At 46.8% G+C, this 15,890-nt stretch overlaps 6 protein-coding genes across 6 annotated transcripts; 2 read left to right on the forward strand and 4 right to left on the reverse strand.

The window, feature by feature from the left end:
• Positions 1-1,581: 1,581 nt before the first annotated feature.
• On the forward strand, positions 1,582-2,330 carry N7478_007296 (uncharacterized protein; the record flags this gene model as incomplete). The annotated part of the gene is made up of 4 exons (XM_056923510.1): positions 1,582-1,738; positions 1,810-1,861; positions 1,912-2,095; positions 2,166-2,330. 4 exons carry the CDS (start codon positions 1,582-1,584, stop codon positions 2,328-2,330), a joined length of 558 nt encoding a protein of 185 aa, XP_056781547.1.
• A 976-nt stretch (positions 2,331-3,306) lies between these two features.
• On the reverse strand, positions 3,307-7,064 carry rgsC (putative intermediate filament protein (Mdm1); the record flags this gene model as incomplete). The annotated part of the gene is made up of 2 exons (XM_056923511.1): positions 3,307-4,340; positions 4,406-7,064. 2 exons carry the CDS (start codon positions 7,062-7,064, stop codon positions 3,307-3,309), a joined length of 3,693 nt encoding a protein of 1,230 aa, XP_056781548.1.
• A 419-nt stretch (positions 7,065-7,483) lies between these two features.
• Positions 7,484-8,354, forward strand: N7478_007298 (bifunctional phosphatidyl-N-methylethanolamine N-methyltransferase/phosphatidyl-N-dimethylethanolamine N-methyltransferase; the record flags this gene model as incomplete). The annotated part of the gene is made up of 5 exons (XM_056923512.1): positions 7,484-7,532; positions 7,608-7,647; positions 7,709-7,725; positions 7,797-8,223; positions 8,282-8,354. 5 exons carry the CDS (start codon positions 7,484-7,486, stop codon positions 8,352-8,354), a joined length of 606 nt encoding a protein of 201 aa, XP_056781549.1.
• Positions 8,355-9,316: 962 nt separating this feature from the next.
• Positions 9,317-11,101, reverse strand: N7478_007299 (RXT2 domain-containing protein; the record flags this gene model as incomplete). Its single annotated transcript, XM_056923513.1, has 4 exons — positions 9,317-10,524; positions 10,590-10,743; positions 10,849-10,970; positions 11,029-11,101. 4 exons carry the CDS (start codon positions 11,099-11,101, stop codon positions 9,317-9,319), a joined length of 1,557 nt encoding a protein of 518 aa, XP_056781550.1.
• Positions 11,102-11,701: 600 nt separating this feature from the next.
• Positions 11,702-12,647, reverse strand: N7478_007300 (uncharacterized protein; the record flags this gene model as incomplete). Its single annotated transcript, XM_056923514.1, has 2 exons — positions 11,702-12,140; positions 12,214-12,647. The coding sequence occupies 2 exons, from the start codon at positions 12,645-12,647 to the stop codon at positions 11,702-11,704; spliced, it is 873 nt and encodes a 290-aa protein (XP_056781551.1).
• A 972-nt stretch (positions 12,648-13,619) lies between these two features.
• Positions 13,620-15,622, reverse strand: N7478_007301 (glycoside hydrolase family 127 protein; the record flags this gene model as incomplete). The annotated part of the gene is made up of 5 exons (XM_056923515.1): positions 13,620-13,859; positions 13,926-14,351; positions 14,411-14,741; positions 14,794-15,147; positions 15,216-15,622. The coding sequence occupies 5 exons, from the start codon at positions 15,620-15,622 to the stop codon at positions 13,620-13,622; spliced, it is 1,758 nt and encodes a 585-aa protein (XP_056781552.1).
• Positions 15,623-15,890: the final 268 nt, after the last annotated feature.

A 15,890-nucleotide genomic window follows, 5' to 3' on the forward strand; every position in this document is an offset into this window, starting at 1 on the left:
TACTTCTGGGTATGTCAAATCATCGCTCCTAGTTATTTTAGAGCGCAGTTCTCTCGTGATAGCTTTGAGCTGCCGATCGGTAACATTGAGGGGTAAATGCCAATATTATAAGTAAAATGATTGAAATGTTTGTACCCGGGCCGTACTGTTCGAGGATTAAAGAAATTAGATAAGGGTTGTCGTGTATGACATGTCTTCTAAGTGATAATTTGCAGGCTAATATACTTTAAATATTAACTTATCAATATTTGCCTTATGGATACAGAAACTTTTGCTACTCTAACTGTCCGGTCCCATGGCCCAGTTGGTTAGAGTGTCAACCTGGTATGGCCATGGTATCTGGAGATATCTTTGGGTGATTAAACAAAGGGAAATAAGTTCAATGTTTCAGCAATAAGAGATATCTGCTCGACAAGTTGTGGTAATCGATAGTTTTATGATGCAATGACACTATTGCGTCGAAGGAAGCTAGGTATACGACGCTTTACAAGGTTGGGTTATCATAGACTACTGGAATTGTCAACTGCGATTCTTTCTTCGTATCTGGTATTCGTTTCACACTCAAAATATGAATAATTCTCATACCACTATGATTAGCAAGACAAAACTGCCTTCAAGAAAAAAGAGAAGGAGAAAAAGGCAGAAGACTCTCATGGGTGTGGTGATGCATTCTTTCTAAGTACTGTATACATTGCTCGGACCTCTGTTAGCCCAAGTGGGGAACTAGGGATCCACTCCGATGTAGAAGATCGTCACAGCCGAGCTCATGATGTATGCTGTCGATGGCAAACGAAGCGACGTGGAGACCAGTCATTTAGGGTTATTTAGACCCGGACCATGACAGGACAGAAATGAATCGATCATGTAGTTGTACACATACATGCGATGTACAGCTACAATGGGCTGATCGGAGGGAAAGTCAGGTGATCCATGGTCCGGGTGTTTCACAACGTTAAAGAAGAAGAAGAGTCATTCCAGTTTCAGGGAATTAATTGAGTCATAGGAAAAGGTTCTTTTAATTCTGACTGTTCTTTAGTATTCGATAATGAATGACCATCAAATGAATAGGGTCAATTGCACAAGTCCTCGTCGATCCTAAATAAAGTCGAGTGGAGTAGTAGAATGCGGGGTGCAGCACCTGGATTGGCCCACTTCCGCCCCCCTGATGTCAGTTGCTCGTGTGATCCGGGGATGCCGTTGGTACTTGGGATGGACATTCCAGAGTCTCATTTCCATGGTGAATTGAACAGGATTTGGACAGGAGAAAAAGGGAAAAGGAAAAAAAAAGGGAATCAGGAACACGAGGTATTCATAGATGGAATCTGATTATCATTCCACATTTGACTTGAGATAACAAAGTAATACCAACCGAAGATCCCAGAGACAATGACAAGTACAAGATCGGCTGGTCTCAATTATATGGAATGACATGTTAGACTCACAACCTTGCAAACCCCCGCTCCCTCTGGTCACCTGCCCATTTCCCCTCTTCCCCTTCTTCTTCCTCTTCCCTTCTTTCCTCTTCCTCTCTCATCACCATCACACATACTGATCTCTATTGCTCTGCTTCCATCCCCAATCATGTCTGTTCCTTTAACCAAAGTTGATTCTGCCATCGCTGGATTGAGTATATCAGATGAGAAGCCTGCATCTCATACGGAAACTGAGGTCAAGAAAGACAAGAAGAACAGGCGACTGTCTTCTCAGGCGGATGATGTCTGGAACATCAAGGACCTAGGTACATATTCTCTTTCCCGGTTGATACTGAAAAATAACTAGCACGAAATCAATTTACTAACATCTGAATAGAAGAGAAGCAAATTGAAATCGCTCTGCCCATCGAAACCCAAAAGACCGGATGGTCAGTGGTTCTGAGTCGCTGCCTGTATTCTCTTCACTAACATTTCCCAGGAAACTCAACACCTCCCCCAACACAATTGAGGATAAAGATATCCTCAAACTCAAACTCACCGACCCGCCAGTCAAGAAGATTGACCTACATTTCCCCTTGGGCCTCGAGGTTACCGCCCGAAATCTCAAGGGTGTCACAATCAAGGACGCCTTAGACGCCATCTACAAACAGTTCAAAAAGAAGGTTTGTCTTCCTTATCATCATCTATCATCGATCACTTCGGATATCTGGACACATGACTGATTGATAATAGGCGGACGACGAAATGGAGAAACCCTACCTCGCTGGCTTCGAGTGGGATAAAGAGGAGTGCTGGACAAGATTCATCGTACATCAATCAAACGTCAGCACCGCCCAACAAACACCAGGGGATAATAGCAAGAAGTCCAAAAAGAAGAAGAAGGACGAGGCTGCATAAATCAGCCCTGTGTTTCACCACATTCCCCTCCCCTCCTCCGCGTCTCTGTGAGACCCTCCGCGAGGGCAAACCCCCATTCTTATCTTCTGAAATTTCTGCTCGTTGATGCTCCCCTATTTACAATCGATGAAACGACAAGGGTTCACCCCCTCTTCTATCTATCCCTGCTGCGGAATTTTCTTCTTCTTTTCCCCTATGATCTCACGGTTAGCCTTTCTCTTATCTTACACTACGCAAGTTCAATCGACTGCTCTAAATTGCGTGTTTCTCCTGCTTTCGGGATGTAGAAACAAGAGTTAAGAAGGGCGCAGGTGGAAATTGAGCCTTTTGTGATGTATCTTGCTGTCTTGTATTTCCTCCCCTCTCTTGTCTCCCCTACTATCTTGCCGGTCTTTAGCAGCTTTTAACAGGAGTTGATTTACTTATCCTCCTTGGATCTGAGTGGGGTTCGATGATCGGGTATATTCTGTGTCATCTTTTCATTCTTTTTTTTTCTTCACTCAGAGAGTCCAATCAATTAATATCCAATGGGTTTTGCTTGTCTTGTAAGTGTGGGGCTATAGTTGTAGTTGGTATACACTTGACGTCGGAGTGGGCATCGCGCTAGTGTAGACAAAGTGTATCCACTTTGGCCCACAACCCGCGTCTTAGCACCCTTTTAGTTGATCCTGTTGATTTTGGGGATGAAAATAGCAAACTCCTCTATTTCTGAGAAAAAAATACAAATTTTTGAGAAGCAGGAGAGTAAAGACTTTGTATAGTAGACATTCCGATCATTATTCTTGATATGTACATTAATATGAACATTCACAACAGATGCAAATCCCAGCACAGAAAAAGGAAGAAAAAGGAAGAAAATAGAACGAACAATAGGCTAACAATGGTGGCTAAACTACCCGAGAGGAAATCAAAATAGAATAGATCAAGCGTGTCATAAACAGGTCGTGTAATATAAGAAAAAATAGAGGTAGGTAGGTCAGCGGGCGCGAATGGATTCCCGACTGCCAAATAAAACCAAGACGATTTCGTCAAGGATCGTGAAAGCCAAGTGGGTATTAAGCGGTTTATTGTTGAGAGTAGCGAAGATTCGACGTGCAGCTGCTTGAGCATTGGAACGACCAACGACATTAGCGGCCAAATCCGGGATTAGAGTAGCTAAAACAACAGTAGCTTCGGTGCGGCTTTTGTGCCGTTCGGCTACGGTGCGAGGAACAAATTTGCGCAGAACACCATCAGGCCAGAGACTTTCTTTGCCTAGATTTATATATCGCATCAGTGAGTCTTGTTGGAGAAAAGAGCGAGCGCCATCTCGGACTTTGCGTTCAATGGTTCCGCCGAGAAGCTGATGGAGAACGACGACAACGGCACGGCCGCGTAACCAGTTATTTCCGCGATTCAACTCAAAAGCCTCGAGGAAGAGGTCGCAGATGGGCTTGATGAAAGGCTCGAGCTCACGATCTTCGAATGCATTCAGCTCGGCTTCCGCTTCGGCGGTTGTTACGGCATCTTCAGTAGCGAGAGCAGGGTCGTGGGAGATATTGGTGTTGATGGTCGCCTGGTTCGTTGCGGCTGATATCAAATTTTGACCTGCTGTAGATAGCTGATCTAGGACGCCAAAGTTGCCGAGAAAATCGTCCATCCCATCGGCGACTGAATTATAGATGCGGGTGACAAGATCCTTTGTGTCGGCTTCGTTGTTGCGTGCATCGGCTTCTTGTCGAGGCAATATGGCTCTCTGAGACAAAAAGGCTCGCAAGTCCCGGCTACGGCACACTTCGGGCATGAGGAGCAATTTTTGTACGTATGCTTCGAGGGCCTGGCGTCGCTTTTGAAGAAACTCTTTTTGAAGCTTCATTACCATACGCCGTCTGGGAAATTCGAGATGTCGCACGGATGCATAGCTCATGCGCAGCTTCTGATGGAGCTCATGGAATTCACTATAGCGACGAGGAACTGCCCACGAAGCGGCGGGCATCTGCTCACCAGCATTACGCTGGACCTCGACGACATCTGAGGGTACATGTTAGTAAACTTAAAGACAATATAATATGTTATAGTATCAGAAGGGTTCTTACACATTGCAAATTCCCGCCCATCCTCCTCTTTGCCGACCATAAGGGACTTGATCCGCACAGTAGACCGACCGTAAAGGCTGTTATCACTTTCCTGGATCATATATTGTTGCCGCTGCATTTCTTTGCGATGCATTTCGCGTTCAATGCTGGCTTTGGATTTGCGTAAGATCCTCAACTCGGCCATATTGTTTGTCAGTTCTGCTTTTCGTGTCAAGGCCTCAACCACCGAATCTTGAGCTGATAATTTGTCGATTTCGGTAGAAAGTACCTCGATAGCTTCAGTGAGACCAAGGTCACCTGGGGCAGCTTCATGGACTTCATCAGCTGGATCTTTTTCATCGTCGCCCACTGGCTCTTCATACTCATCTTCGATGAATTTCTGCTGGTCTGGAAACAGATCATCGTCGAAGACTCCATGGCGAGATGAATGATCCACTAGTCCTAGTGAAGCAATGCTTTTCTTTGCTTTGTCATTCGGACGCCCGTCAATTCGTGGGGTCTCAGATGAGCCACGAGGAGAACTTTCCACGTGGTCTATCTCAAGCAGAGAAGAGGAAGGAGGATCACTGCCCTTCAAATCCTCTACGTGGTTGTTTTTTGGTTCATTGATAATTATGTCATTAAGAGCAGCTTCCATAGTTTCAAGAACATGACTTTGATTTGCATCGTTGTCGCCATTTTGCGAGTCCTTCCCCAGACTTTGGGTGGACATCGCAAGTTGATCGGTGTCGCAGTCATCGTCAAATAGAGGCGCAGATCGTTCGGAGTCTATAGATCGTCGTGGCGAGTCATCGTCATCAAACAATTTGCCCATTCCGCGAACATCGCTTGATGAAACAGCTGCTCTGCGAAGATCCCTGGACGGCCTGTTAGCCTGTTGTGAGTTTGTTCGCACGATAATAGGAGGGAGCGGACGTCGCTCCCGAGGCTCAACCGGGACCGCTGGTGGAGATGGATCGCGCACTGGCGCTTGAGAGCTCGACGCTTCATCAGACGCAATGTATTTCCAATAAATGTCCGATTCTTTGAATTTAGGATAATAAACGGCTTGCATACGCTCCAGTACTGCCGACTGCGTAGCCAAGACCACCATCCGAGCTTTACGGTACTGCTCGGGAGTTGCACGTTTTCCTGCACTCAAGAATGTTTTGACTGCCCGACGGGAGTCGTCGGAGACCTTGAGCTCGGATTTTGTAAGGTATGTCTCACTGAGAAGCGCCAGATCATTTCTATCGGCGGTCGTCCAGGTCACTGCGGTGGGCGCAGTTTCGTCCCCGAAATCATCTTCTAGGGGATTCCGAAAACCATCAACCACAATCCAGAATTGAACAAGAGGCATTAGGTTTTGACGATCCATGAACTCCATGAAATACGATAAGCCGGCAGCATTGTGGAGCACATCTACCAGAGAAGACTCATGTGCTGCAGAAGAGCTACCGTGGCGTTTATGCTTAGCTCCCACAGGTGGCATATGTGAAGTTTCGCCCGGCGTAGAAAGCTTGGCGACCTTTTGATCCAGGACTCTTTTGCCTGTCTCTAGGCGTCTGAGGTAGACTTGGTCTTGTCCTTCAACCATGCTTTCTCTTTTCAACTGGCTGGAAACAAGCGCCCGAAACCGACGAGCATCGGAAATATTGTTACAACGTCTGATAGCTCGGACAAAGCGCTCAAAGGCTCGTTCTGAATCCTGGGCCGAAAGCTTTGGGAACGACTGCCCGTGCTTAGATTTGGGAGTAGGCGATGCATGTTCATCTAATGCAGCCCGTAATTTACGAACCGTCTTTCGGTCTTGCAAAGCCGTGCGTCCATATGCTTCCACTAACTGGTTCCATATATCAGGATCAGACAATGCCGTCGCTATTGGGAGTAGAACAGCACATGATATAATTTCGCGGGTTAGAACAGAGACGATTCTGCTTTTCAGCACACTCTCTGGGAAAAGTTGTGGAAGCAATGTGGTCGCAATCTTGCGCAAGTAATCTTGCTGAAGAGTTTTTTGGTCAACCGAGGCCAGACCAACTGCTGGATGAAGGCGGCCCTCGCGGTACTTGTTCGCAATCGCCAAGTCTAGCTCCTCGGAGTCGGTCACGTTGCGGTTGAGATTACGCCCGCGGACTGAACGCTCGGCAACATCAAATTCTTTGAGGTGGGAGGTTAAAATGGGAAATATCCTAGATACAACCAATGAGATGAGATCTTCTGCCAGTAGTCTGTCTCGAAAATTCTCCAGCGCAACGCGAATCACTTGATCGATTTCATTTGCGAATGTGGCAGTCGAACTAATATTGTGGTACCATGACGAAACAAAATCCCGAGTGATCAAAGACAAGAGTTGATCGATTCCTTGGGATACAACGGAGGACTGAGGATAGAGGGGTCGTGGTCGGTATTGTGTGGCCTTGCGCGCATTCAATAGCTCCTTTCGCCAGTTGTTTGGCCTAATGAAGGCGACCGACACACTTTTCGAGTTATTGGGGAATTCGATGCGATTTCGGGTCGTGAGTATAAGTATCGAGAGAAAGCCGGCGCAAGTCAATGCTACCCCCAGACCTAGTGCATATCCAAGATAACGGAGAATCGGTAACCAGTGCACCACCAGGCCCCAGGCAATAAATCCACCGATGCCGGCTATAATGAGATCTCGACGCTGAAGGTTCATTCTCCCCTAACGGACATGAGAGCTTCACGTCTCATGACGGCCTATCGGCGCAGATCTTAGAAGGTGGGAGCTGGACGGATCATTGGCGGTGCGATAAGGAGGTCGACTCGAGGGAGGAGATGACACCTGTGACCTGAATGGCTATCCTATTCTGCGCCAAGGTCTAGTTGACCAGAAGGCAAAAAGATTAAGAGTCACAGAAAGATCTAGCGAAGCGTTGAAGTTGTAAGATGGAATATAATCGCGATGCATTGAAGTCCCGTGACCCGGGAGGGAAAAACGTCACTTTGTTTACTTAAGCCTGCAGCTTCGATCGACCACGGAAGCCGCTTTCTCCTCCTCTTTCTCCCACCTTGACTTCGTACTTGCCCCTCTTTGGTCTTCTCTGCGGTTTTTCTTCTCCCGGGAAACTCCACATCATGGCTTCTCTCTCCAACTTCGTTAACTTGTCTTCTCCTGCCTTGTTAGGTAAGTAACTACGTGATGATCGACTCTACTGCTTTCTCCGCATTTGACATGTGATGCGGGAGCTGACCCTTGCAGTCTCTGCGGCCACTATTGCTTTCAACCCAATCTTCTGGAAGTAAGTTCACCTACCTCACGCTAGAGATTACTTTAGACGGAGTATTAATCATATCATGCAGCATTGTTGCTCGAGCAGGTAAGTCGACGACTCGGCCCTCAAAATCACCACGGTATCCACCATCACTCGAGACTAACACCAACGGCTAGAATACAACAACCATATCTTGACTCGCATTTTCGGGGGCCCTTACAAGGGATGCTACTTCCTCGCTTTTACCATATTCGCTATAGGCATTGTGCGTGATCATGTGTACCAGGTCGCTTTGGACGAGCAACCTTTCTACGCCCCCGTGCACCAACCCATTATTGGGGGGATTCTGTTTGCATCTGGCTCTGTTCTGGTTCTTTCGAGTATGTGGGCTCTTGGTGTGACCGGCACCTATCTGGGTGATTACTTTGGAATTCTCATGGATGCCCCTGTCACTGGCTTTCCATTCAACGTTACTGGCTCGCCAATGTACTGGGGAAGTACCATGAACTTCCTGGGCGTTGCACTGTGGAAGGGCAAAGCTGCTGGATTGTTACTTACCGCCGAGGTCTTTGTGCTGTACTGGTTTGCTTTGCAGTGGGAGGAGTAAGTCGCGCCATTCCCCCTCCCCATTTACACTGCCATACTGACAAGTATAAAACAGCCCTTTCACTGCTGAGATTTATGCCAAGCGTGAGCGTGAGCGCGCCAAAAAGCAGGGCGGCAAGAGGCAGTAAAGACTTGCATGTATAATAGGGTTGGCTTGGACTTTCAACATCCACAATCCGCGCATGACAATATCCGGCAAGGCCGAGATACATAAAGACTGAACCTGGTCATTTCCCAGTCCAAGTTGACAACCCAGCACATGGACACATCCAAATCTTCAACGATGCTGTGGAAAAGTAGAAGATAGACTCTGCTTCCGCACCCATGCCCAAGCAGACAAGCGACAGCGACTATCACCGGCATTTTCTTCTACATATTCGATTCTCCCTTATGCGACACCAAAAAGAACAATCTCCACCCATTGCGACTTATTTTCACCCTATCGACTCTTCGATTGCTTAGAATAGTATATGGTAGACACATTGTTGTGGTTCCAGTATATTTAGATTATAAGAAGTCAATACAAAAAATTATCTTATAAAATAATCCAAGATATGATTTACAATCTGCGCTGACCTCATGTGTCTATTTACTTCCAAACAATGACTGTAGTAGTACTGTACAGAGGTACAATGCACAGCAAAAACCTGCTTATACATGTATGACAGGAAGGTTATTCATGTTCAAGTTTGTGTGCGTATATATGGCCCCATATTTTCCAAGCAGAAAAGAAGCGAGTGTTATGATAGTAGTTTTTGGCTTATATGAGGTCTTTATATTAAATGACAGTTCTATTAGCATAGGAAGTGCATTACTGGCACCTAGGCCCCAGCATAAGAAGAGATAAAAGGAAAAGAAATCAAGAAGTACGATGGAAACGGAGCAAGATATGAGAATATAAGAAAGAGGCAATGTACATTTGACACTGTCCAAAAAAGGGGGGTATATTGACACCGATGTGGTTCAATGCACAAGGCAAGAGGCGATGTTCTCTGCAATGACCAAATACCACCAACACCACGCTATGATTGACTAAGAAGGAGACCACATGAAACAAGAGAGATGGCAAGGAAGAAATTGTGGTACACCACTATGCTCGACGCCCACGGCCCCTTTTGGCCGCCGTGGTTCGGCTGTCATCCACCGTCTCCACGTCCTCTTCATCAGTTCCCTTCTTGAGATCCTCGCTCTCAGCTAAACCCCATTTTTCCCGATCGTACCAATCTTCCCCATCGCTCATCTCACCCACATGACCCTCGGCCTTACACCATTCTAGCACATCGGCCTTCATACGGCAAGTTCGGTATAAAGAGTCAAGCATGTGCTCGAACCCACGCACAGTCTCTTCCTGTTTCTGGATGTAAGACCATAAAAGACGTCGAGTCTCCTCAGCCTCCGAAGAAGGGAGGCCGAAATTTGCATCTGGTCGAATATTGCGTGGAATGAGAAACAGCGGGTGTGGAGCAGGAAGGCTGCTGGCAGAACCCACTGACGATAGGGGCGATCGATTACCATCATCTTGAGAGTTTGTGGCATTGGCTTGGGCACGCGTAGTCATACGACGAGGCGGCTCAGGTGAAGAACCATCTTGCATCTCCGCGTCGTGTTCGATATCGTCATGTGTTTCTTTCTGATCCGCCTGGTCAGTATCGGCTTTAGCCTTCTCGCCATCTAGAGAAATATCCATCTCTTCCGATTTGTTGTCGGTGGCAGTATTGTTGATATGAATGCCATTGCTGACTTGAGTGGATTCATCTGCGCCTTTGGGATGTGGTGGGAGGTCATTGACGGTGGCATCAGCTTCCTCTGATTTGAGATCAGTATCTGGTTTCTCAGAGTCAGCATTGGCTGTTGGTTGTTCTGCAGAGCCTCCTGATGCTTCGGCCATTTCCAGATCATTTTCCACGGGCTGGAATCCACTCTCCGTGCCATTCTGTGCTTGGTGTGTGTCTTTTGTGGATGAGACATTCGGCGCACCGTTCAGTTCACCACTGGTAGTTGGCGTACTGATTTGACTTGTCTTCTGTTGACCCAAAGATCTGCCCTGGAAGTTCTCTTCGTTTCTGGGCTCAAAGATGTAACGGTCCTCGGGAGCCTCAACTATGCCACCTGGCATCCATCCGCCGTCTCCCAGAAAATTCTGGTGTAAATTTCGGGCTCGCCATAGAAGAGCGCGTTCTTGGCGCAGCTTCTCCTCGACTGCTCTTGTCATCTGCTCTAGAGCCTGTGAGGTGTATGGTTGCGATAGCGAAGGGTGGTTTGGGAGTTCAGAGGGGTGTTTCAGAGGACATAAAAGTGCTATTGCAATCCATAAGTTAGTATACGGCGGTGAAAATTATATATCAGACGACGGAAACACTGACTTTCTAGCGCAATCCCTGAAAATGGGTTCTCTTCGGCGGCCGCGGTATCAGCCTCAGAATCTTCATCCTCTTCGTCGAGCTCGTCTCCTTCTGAATCATAGCGAGTAGGATTGCGTTGAAGAATATGACGAGTGTATCCGGCATGTTCAATTTTCTATAAGTCCAAAAACATGGGTATGAATTAGTTCTCGAGTCTTTTACATCGCCACACATCTAGCCCGCCAGAAGTGGGCGGGGCCTGGCCCAATGTACAACATACCTCTCGATAGAACTCTTCTGTATTTATGTATCCCAAAGCCCCCTCGCGAACATGTTTCGCGTTTGCTTTCATTTTGTTTCCGCGGTTCGTAGGCTGCATAATGGGCTCATCGGGGCCGGTATCTGGGAGTGTACAGATCAGTAACATGGTTCAATAGAGAGCACAGGTAATTCGACCAACCATCTCGTTCTCTTCGCAATGCCCTCTTCATCCCGGTAATTGTATCGGCGATCAGCGCTGCCTGGGTCGCCATGACTGCGAATCTGTGAAGAGGCCGTAGAATTAAACACGTGGGGAGGGGCACGTTCAAAGAATATTTAAAGACTAAGATTGAAAGTATCGCCTTTAAATCCAAACAGAAGTTCAATATAACGATTGGAATGGAATAAATCCAAAGATTTCAGAGGGATTGCTTATCTGCAAGAGCGGCATGAATGGATGTGACGAAGCTCGCGGAGAGAGCTGCGACGGCCGATTAACGCTAGCCGCATTAGGACGACATTTTGATAAGGGATATTCACGTGATCGCCCTTTATCGACGCCTGTAGTTGTGCCTCTAGTTGTGTCTGTAATCTCTGTATAGATAGATCTTCTCCATCGCTTTTTGTTTTATCGCGTCAAATTCATAGCAGCCACAAATTGCTGAATTATGCTTTCTTTAGTGGAGACTCTTCATTCTACTTTATTTTCAATGTTTCTTTCGATTCATTCCTCAATGGACATTACTAATTTGATGATGTATACATCATTATCAGCGTCAATTGATGCTTCTTCCAGTGCCAAATTCCAATTTCTTTTGTGGATATAGTAGTACTAGGTACTACATAGATCATCCCTAATGCAGCGAACAGTATCATTGGAGCATGATTGCTGCACCCAAGGCCATTGCAGAAATACAAACACCGACAATCATACCCAATCCATCGAATGCAGGGTGGGCTACATTTAATCTTCCCGCGGCATTTGAGCTAGTGGCAGCAGCTTCGGCCCCGGTGCTTGTGGCTGCTTCGATGTCAGACTTCTGGTACACAAGAGTAACCATAGCCTCAGCAGACATTGCGACAAAGCTGGAAAACTGGGTGTCTCCTGCGAGAGTAATAATTCGGGTACTTGTAGGTACTAAGGCGGTCTCGACTCCAAATTCGTCTGTGACCGTAGTAGTGGCATCGGTAAATGTCTTGGTGATGGTTTTGAAATTATCGGCAGCTTCATACACTTCACAGGCTGAGGTAGGGGTGTAGTTTGGCATGGCAGACCAACAAGCACCCATTCCCCAGTCTCCTTTCATGCCACTATTGAGTTGTATCAGATATCATAGACTTCGATTGCTGTGATTCATATGTCAATGCGTCGCTTCAAACATACCTTGGACAACATAGCGCAAGGGTCTCGCTCGGATCCAGGATGTCGGCTAACATGAACGCGCCGATCTCGTAATCCTCCCCGCCCATACTCATACTCATAATCCCAGACGAACTCATGGTCTTGTTTGCACCCCGTGCAGCGACACCAACTGTGTTCCATCCAGAAGGGCAATAAATACCCGGAGAGTAGTAATATCCCTGCCACGGCCAATTGACGTCAAATGTGGTAGTAGCACCCGTAGCTGTTATGATGCCTGACGGCGTACATCCAGAAGCGTCATAGGTTGAACACTCCACGCGTGCGCCGAGGCGAGCTTCCGGGCTCGTTGTTCCAATATAAATATTATTGGTACAGGTTGGAGCTGGTGTGAAAGTAGTGGTCAAAGGTCCAACGTTGGTAAAGGTCCACCCATTGGTGACTGAAGCGCTAGGCATTGTTGCAGGGTAGAACACCGACTAGACAGTTAATAAAGATCCAAGAGTATTATTCTTCTTAAAGAGGATGATCATGGTTTAAATGTGGACAGTGCCCTGGGCTCCAAAACAGCCTGATTCAACTAATGGTCATTTGCCTATAGCCTCAACCCATGGACGAATCCGAGACGAATTCCGGTGGTTTTTTCTTGGCGGGGTCTGATTGCTCATCCTCCGGCGCCTTGTTGTGCTTAGTATATCTTAGGGTCACATCCATAAACGTTAAATTTGGTGCTCAAATACGTATGTAGCTCTACGGAGCTCAAATCTCTCGGTACAGGTATATAGCTAGGGCTAAGTTGGGGACCATTGGGAACGATTTGGAGCTGGTCAACTGTGAGAAATCGATTTTTTCATTCATTTTCATTCACTTTTTCCCTGGACGCCTAAATGCCAAGGAAATTGCTTCTTACAGAGGACTTTGTTGGACTGAACTGACCCTCGGTGGGGCCAGCTAGTTTAGTTCGATATACGAATCCGAATACGACAACTTGCCCGACGAATCATTAATTGTCAACATACTCCGTATGAATATCCTATTCGGGAACTTTGGCAATATACAGTATACAACGTTCAGGGGTCAAAGCACTATGTATAAGCTTGTGGCTGAAGAGACTCAAGAGCTACTTACCCCTCAATCCGACTCTCATCTGTCCATTCCCACCCCGATTCGCTCGCAGGTAATATGGGATAAAGCACAAGTCTCGTCCCTCTGGTGTGTTTTGGTTTTGAGAGTCCGCCACGATACGTCGTATCCAATCTGAGGTGTCTAACGAGCCCGTAAAGCCATTCTCAGCGATAATGGCCACATAGGCATCGGGCTTTGATCGTGGCTCTTCTCGCAAGGGTGCACTGGGGTCAAAAATCGTGTTCTGCGGGGGTTTTTTTTTTTGAATTAGCTCATTGCATTTTTGTATGTTCACATTGTTTTTTCTAAGACAAATATATTACCTTGAAATGACTCTGCTCCCATGGGTTGTCAACATCTTCGACGCAGTACACAATGGGGCCCCGTGTGATATAGACCACCGGCTGCAGCGTCAAAGGATGAGGTCGGACCACTCGTGGCTGCATAGGGCAGGATAGTTGAAAGTTAGGATGCGCTTGTAACCATTCAACGCTCAGATACAGGTATCCGTTTCGAACATCAAGTGTACCTGGGGAAGGCGCGATCTTTTCCATTGATATCAGCCTCAAAAATATGCAATGTGTGTTTTCGGCGGCGCTTCATAAACTTACCTGCCACGATTTCGCCCAGTCTGGAATACGCAGTCGTATCTGCAGATCAACAGGGGGCCCATCAGTCTGTACGTCAAAGTTGACATCGCCATTCCACGGCCAGTCTGTCCGTTGCGTGATCATCACAGTAGATTCAGAAGTTTTGAAATTGAGAGTTGCGGAAGAGTACAAGTGTACATTGACGATAGCGGTCTGATCATTGACTGTATGGCTCCATAGGTATCCCCCAAGAAAGCCTAGAGTGCGAGTGACGTTAGGAGGGCAACAGGCGCACTCAAACCACTCGTGCCGCTGTGAGATATCTTGGTCTGAGGACGCCAGCTGATTCACATAAGTGAAGGCTTTGCCATCTAGGCTCATTCCAGTCAATACTGCATTGTAGAGACATAGTTCCATAATGTCTGCATAGTGACTATCAAGATTGATCTAATTTCATTAGCGACGTTGTTTTAGAAAAGACAAATATGGTTATCACTTTTACATACCTGGAGCATTCTCTCGGCAAGCATCATGACTCCAATGGCAGCGCATGTCTCTGCATAACACCCACCTTCATCAGTCCCATGGGGTAAAAAGTAATCTATCCCAAACCCTTCCCATTGTTTCATCGCTCCAACTCCCCCAGTAACATAGGATTTCTTCTCCACCATATTAGACCATAATCTTTCTATAGCCGGAAGGAACTTAATGCCTGTTTGACTATCCGGTTGACGAATTCGGACCAAATCTGCAACGGCTGTTAGGAGATACAAAGCACGAACAGAATGTCCCTCGATCGTCTCTTGATCAACGATGGGAACATGGGCTTGTTGATACCTTTGCAAATCTGTCAGCTTCTGGTCGAGTTGAAATTCCATAGACTTCTTACCAATAGCTCCTCGCAGCAGGGTAATACATTGGCAGGTCATGTTCACTTTCACCGCGAGCTTCTGCTTCGTCATCATAGTAATGACGTTGGTTTTTGCTTCCTTTTGGATTTCCTCTCTCTTCGATGAAGAATTGAGCCAATTGAAGATGTTTTGGGTTTGCTGAAACCTTGTACAGCCGCAAGAGAGCAAGTTCAATCTCTGGGTGACCGGGATACCCGGGAATTTGACCCTTTTGATCACCAAAGGTCGCAGCCAGAAGGTCCACGTATTTCAGAATGGGAGACAGCAGTTCAAAATTACTAGAGTAACGATGATGGGCGAGAGCGGCTTCAATAAGATGACCAGCATTATACCTAGGAAAGAGAGACAAGTTGTAAGTCAGATTCCACAACTGTATCAGAGGATATAAGTCAAAATTTACAATTCATGCATATCTCGCAAGTTAGTGAAACGCTTCCCTGGCTCAACAACGGAATAATGAATGTTCAAATATCCATCTGGATGCTGCGCTCCTTTGATCATCTCCACCAACTCCTTCACAGCTTCTTCAATTTCAGCATCAGGGCTATCCATGAGCAAGTAGCAAGCACCTTCAATCCATTTAGCCACATCGGAGTCCCAGAATTGATGATTGGGAATCGGATATACTGTGGGAGGAACTGAATAACTTGGATGCCAGCGTAGTTTGAATGCATCATACCGACCCGTCTTCTTGAGCATTTGAAGCTGATGTCGCAGGGTCTGAACTCGAACCACTTCACGAAGACGTGCCCAAAATGATCCTGGCGCAAATTGCGTTGCAGCGAAACTCTCTTGTGGATATTCCATGATTTCGTCTGTTGTTTAGGGCTCTAATTCCTCTGTTTTCGATACAGGCGAGAGAAACAATGTTCCCTCAGTGACTTGACAAAGCATCCTTATAGCATTCGGGTCAAAAGCCCCTCGTCGGGACCCTGCGCTCGGAGATTGAGCGATCCCGCTCCAAATATGTCGGCTTTGTGGCGATAAATCAATGTGGTACTCCGCCGGAGCGTGCCTTAGATACGACTATCCCGAGTGGGATGTCCGATGAGCAAGATCCCGGCGGGGGTTCCTC

Source organism: Penicillium angulare, assembly GCF_028827245.1.
Source record: "Penicillium angulare strain IBT 27051 chromosome Unknown utg000004l_segment0_segment0, whole genome shotgun sequence".
In the NCBI taxonomy this organism is placed as follows: Eukaryota; Fungi; Ascomycota; class Eurotiomycetes; order Eurotiales; family Aspergillaceae; genus Penicillium; species Penicillium angulare.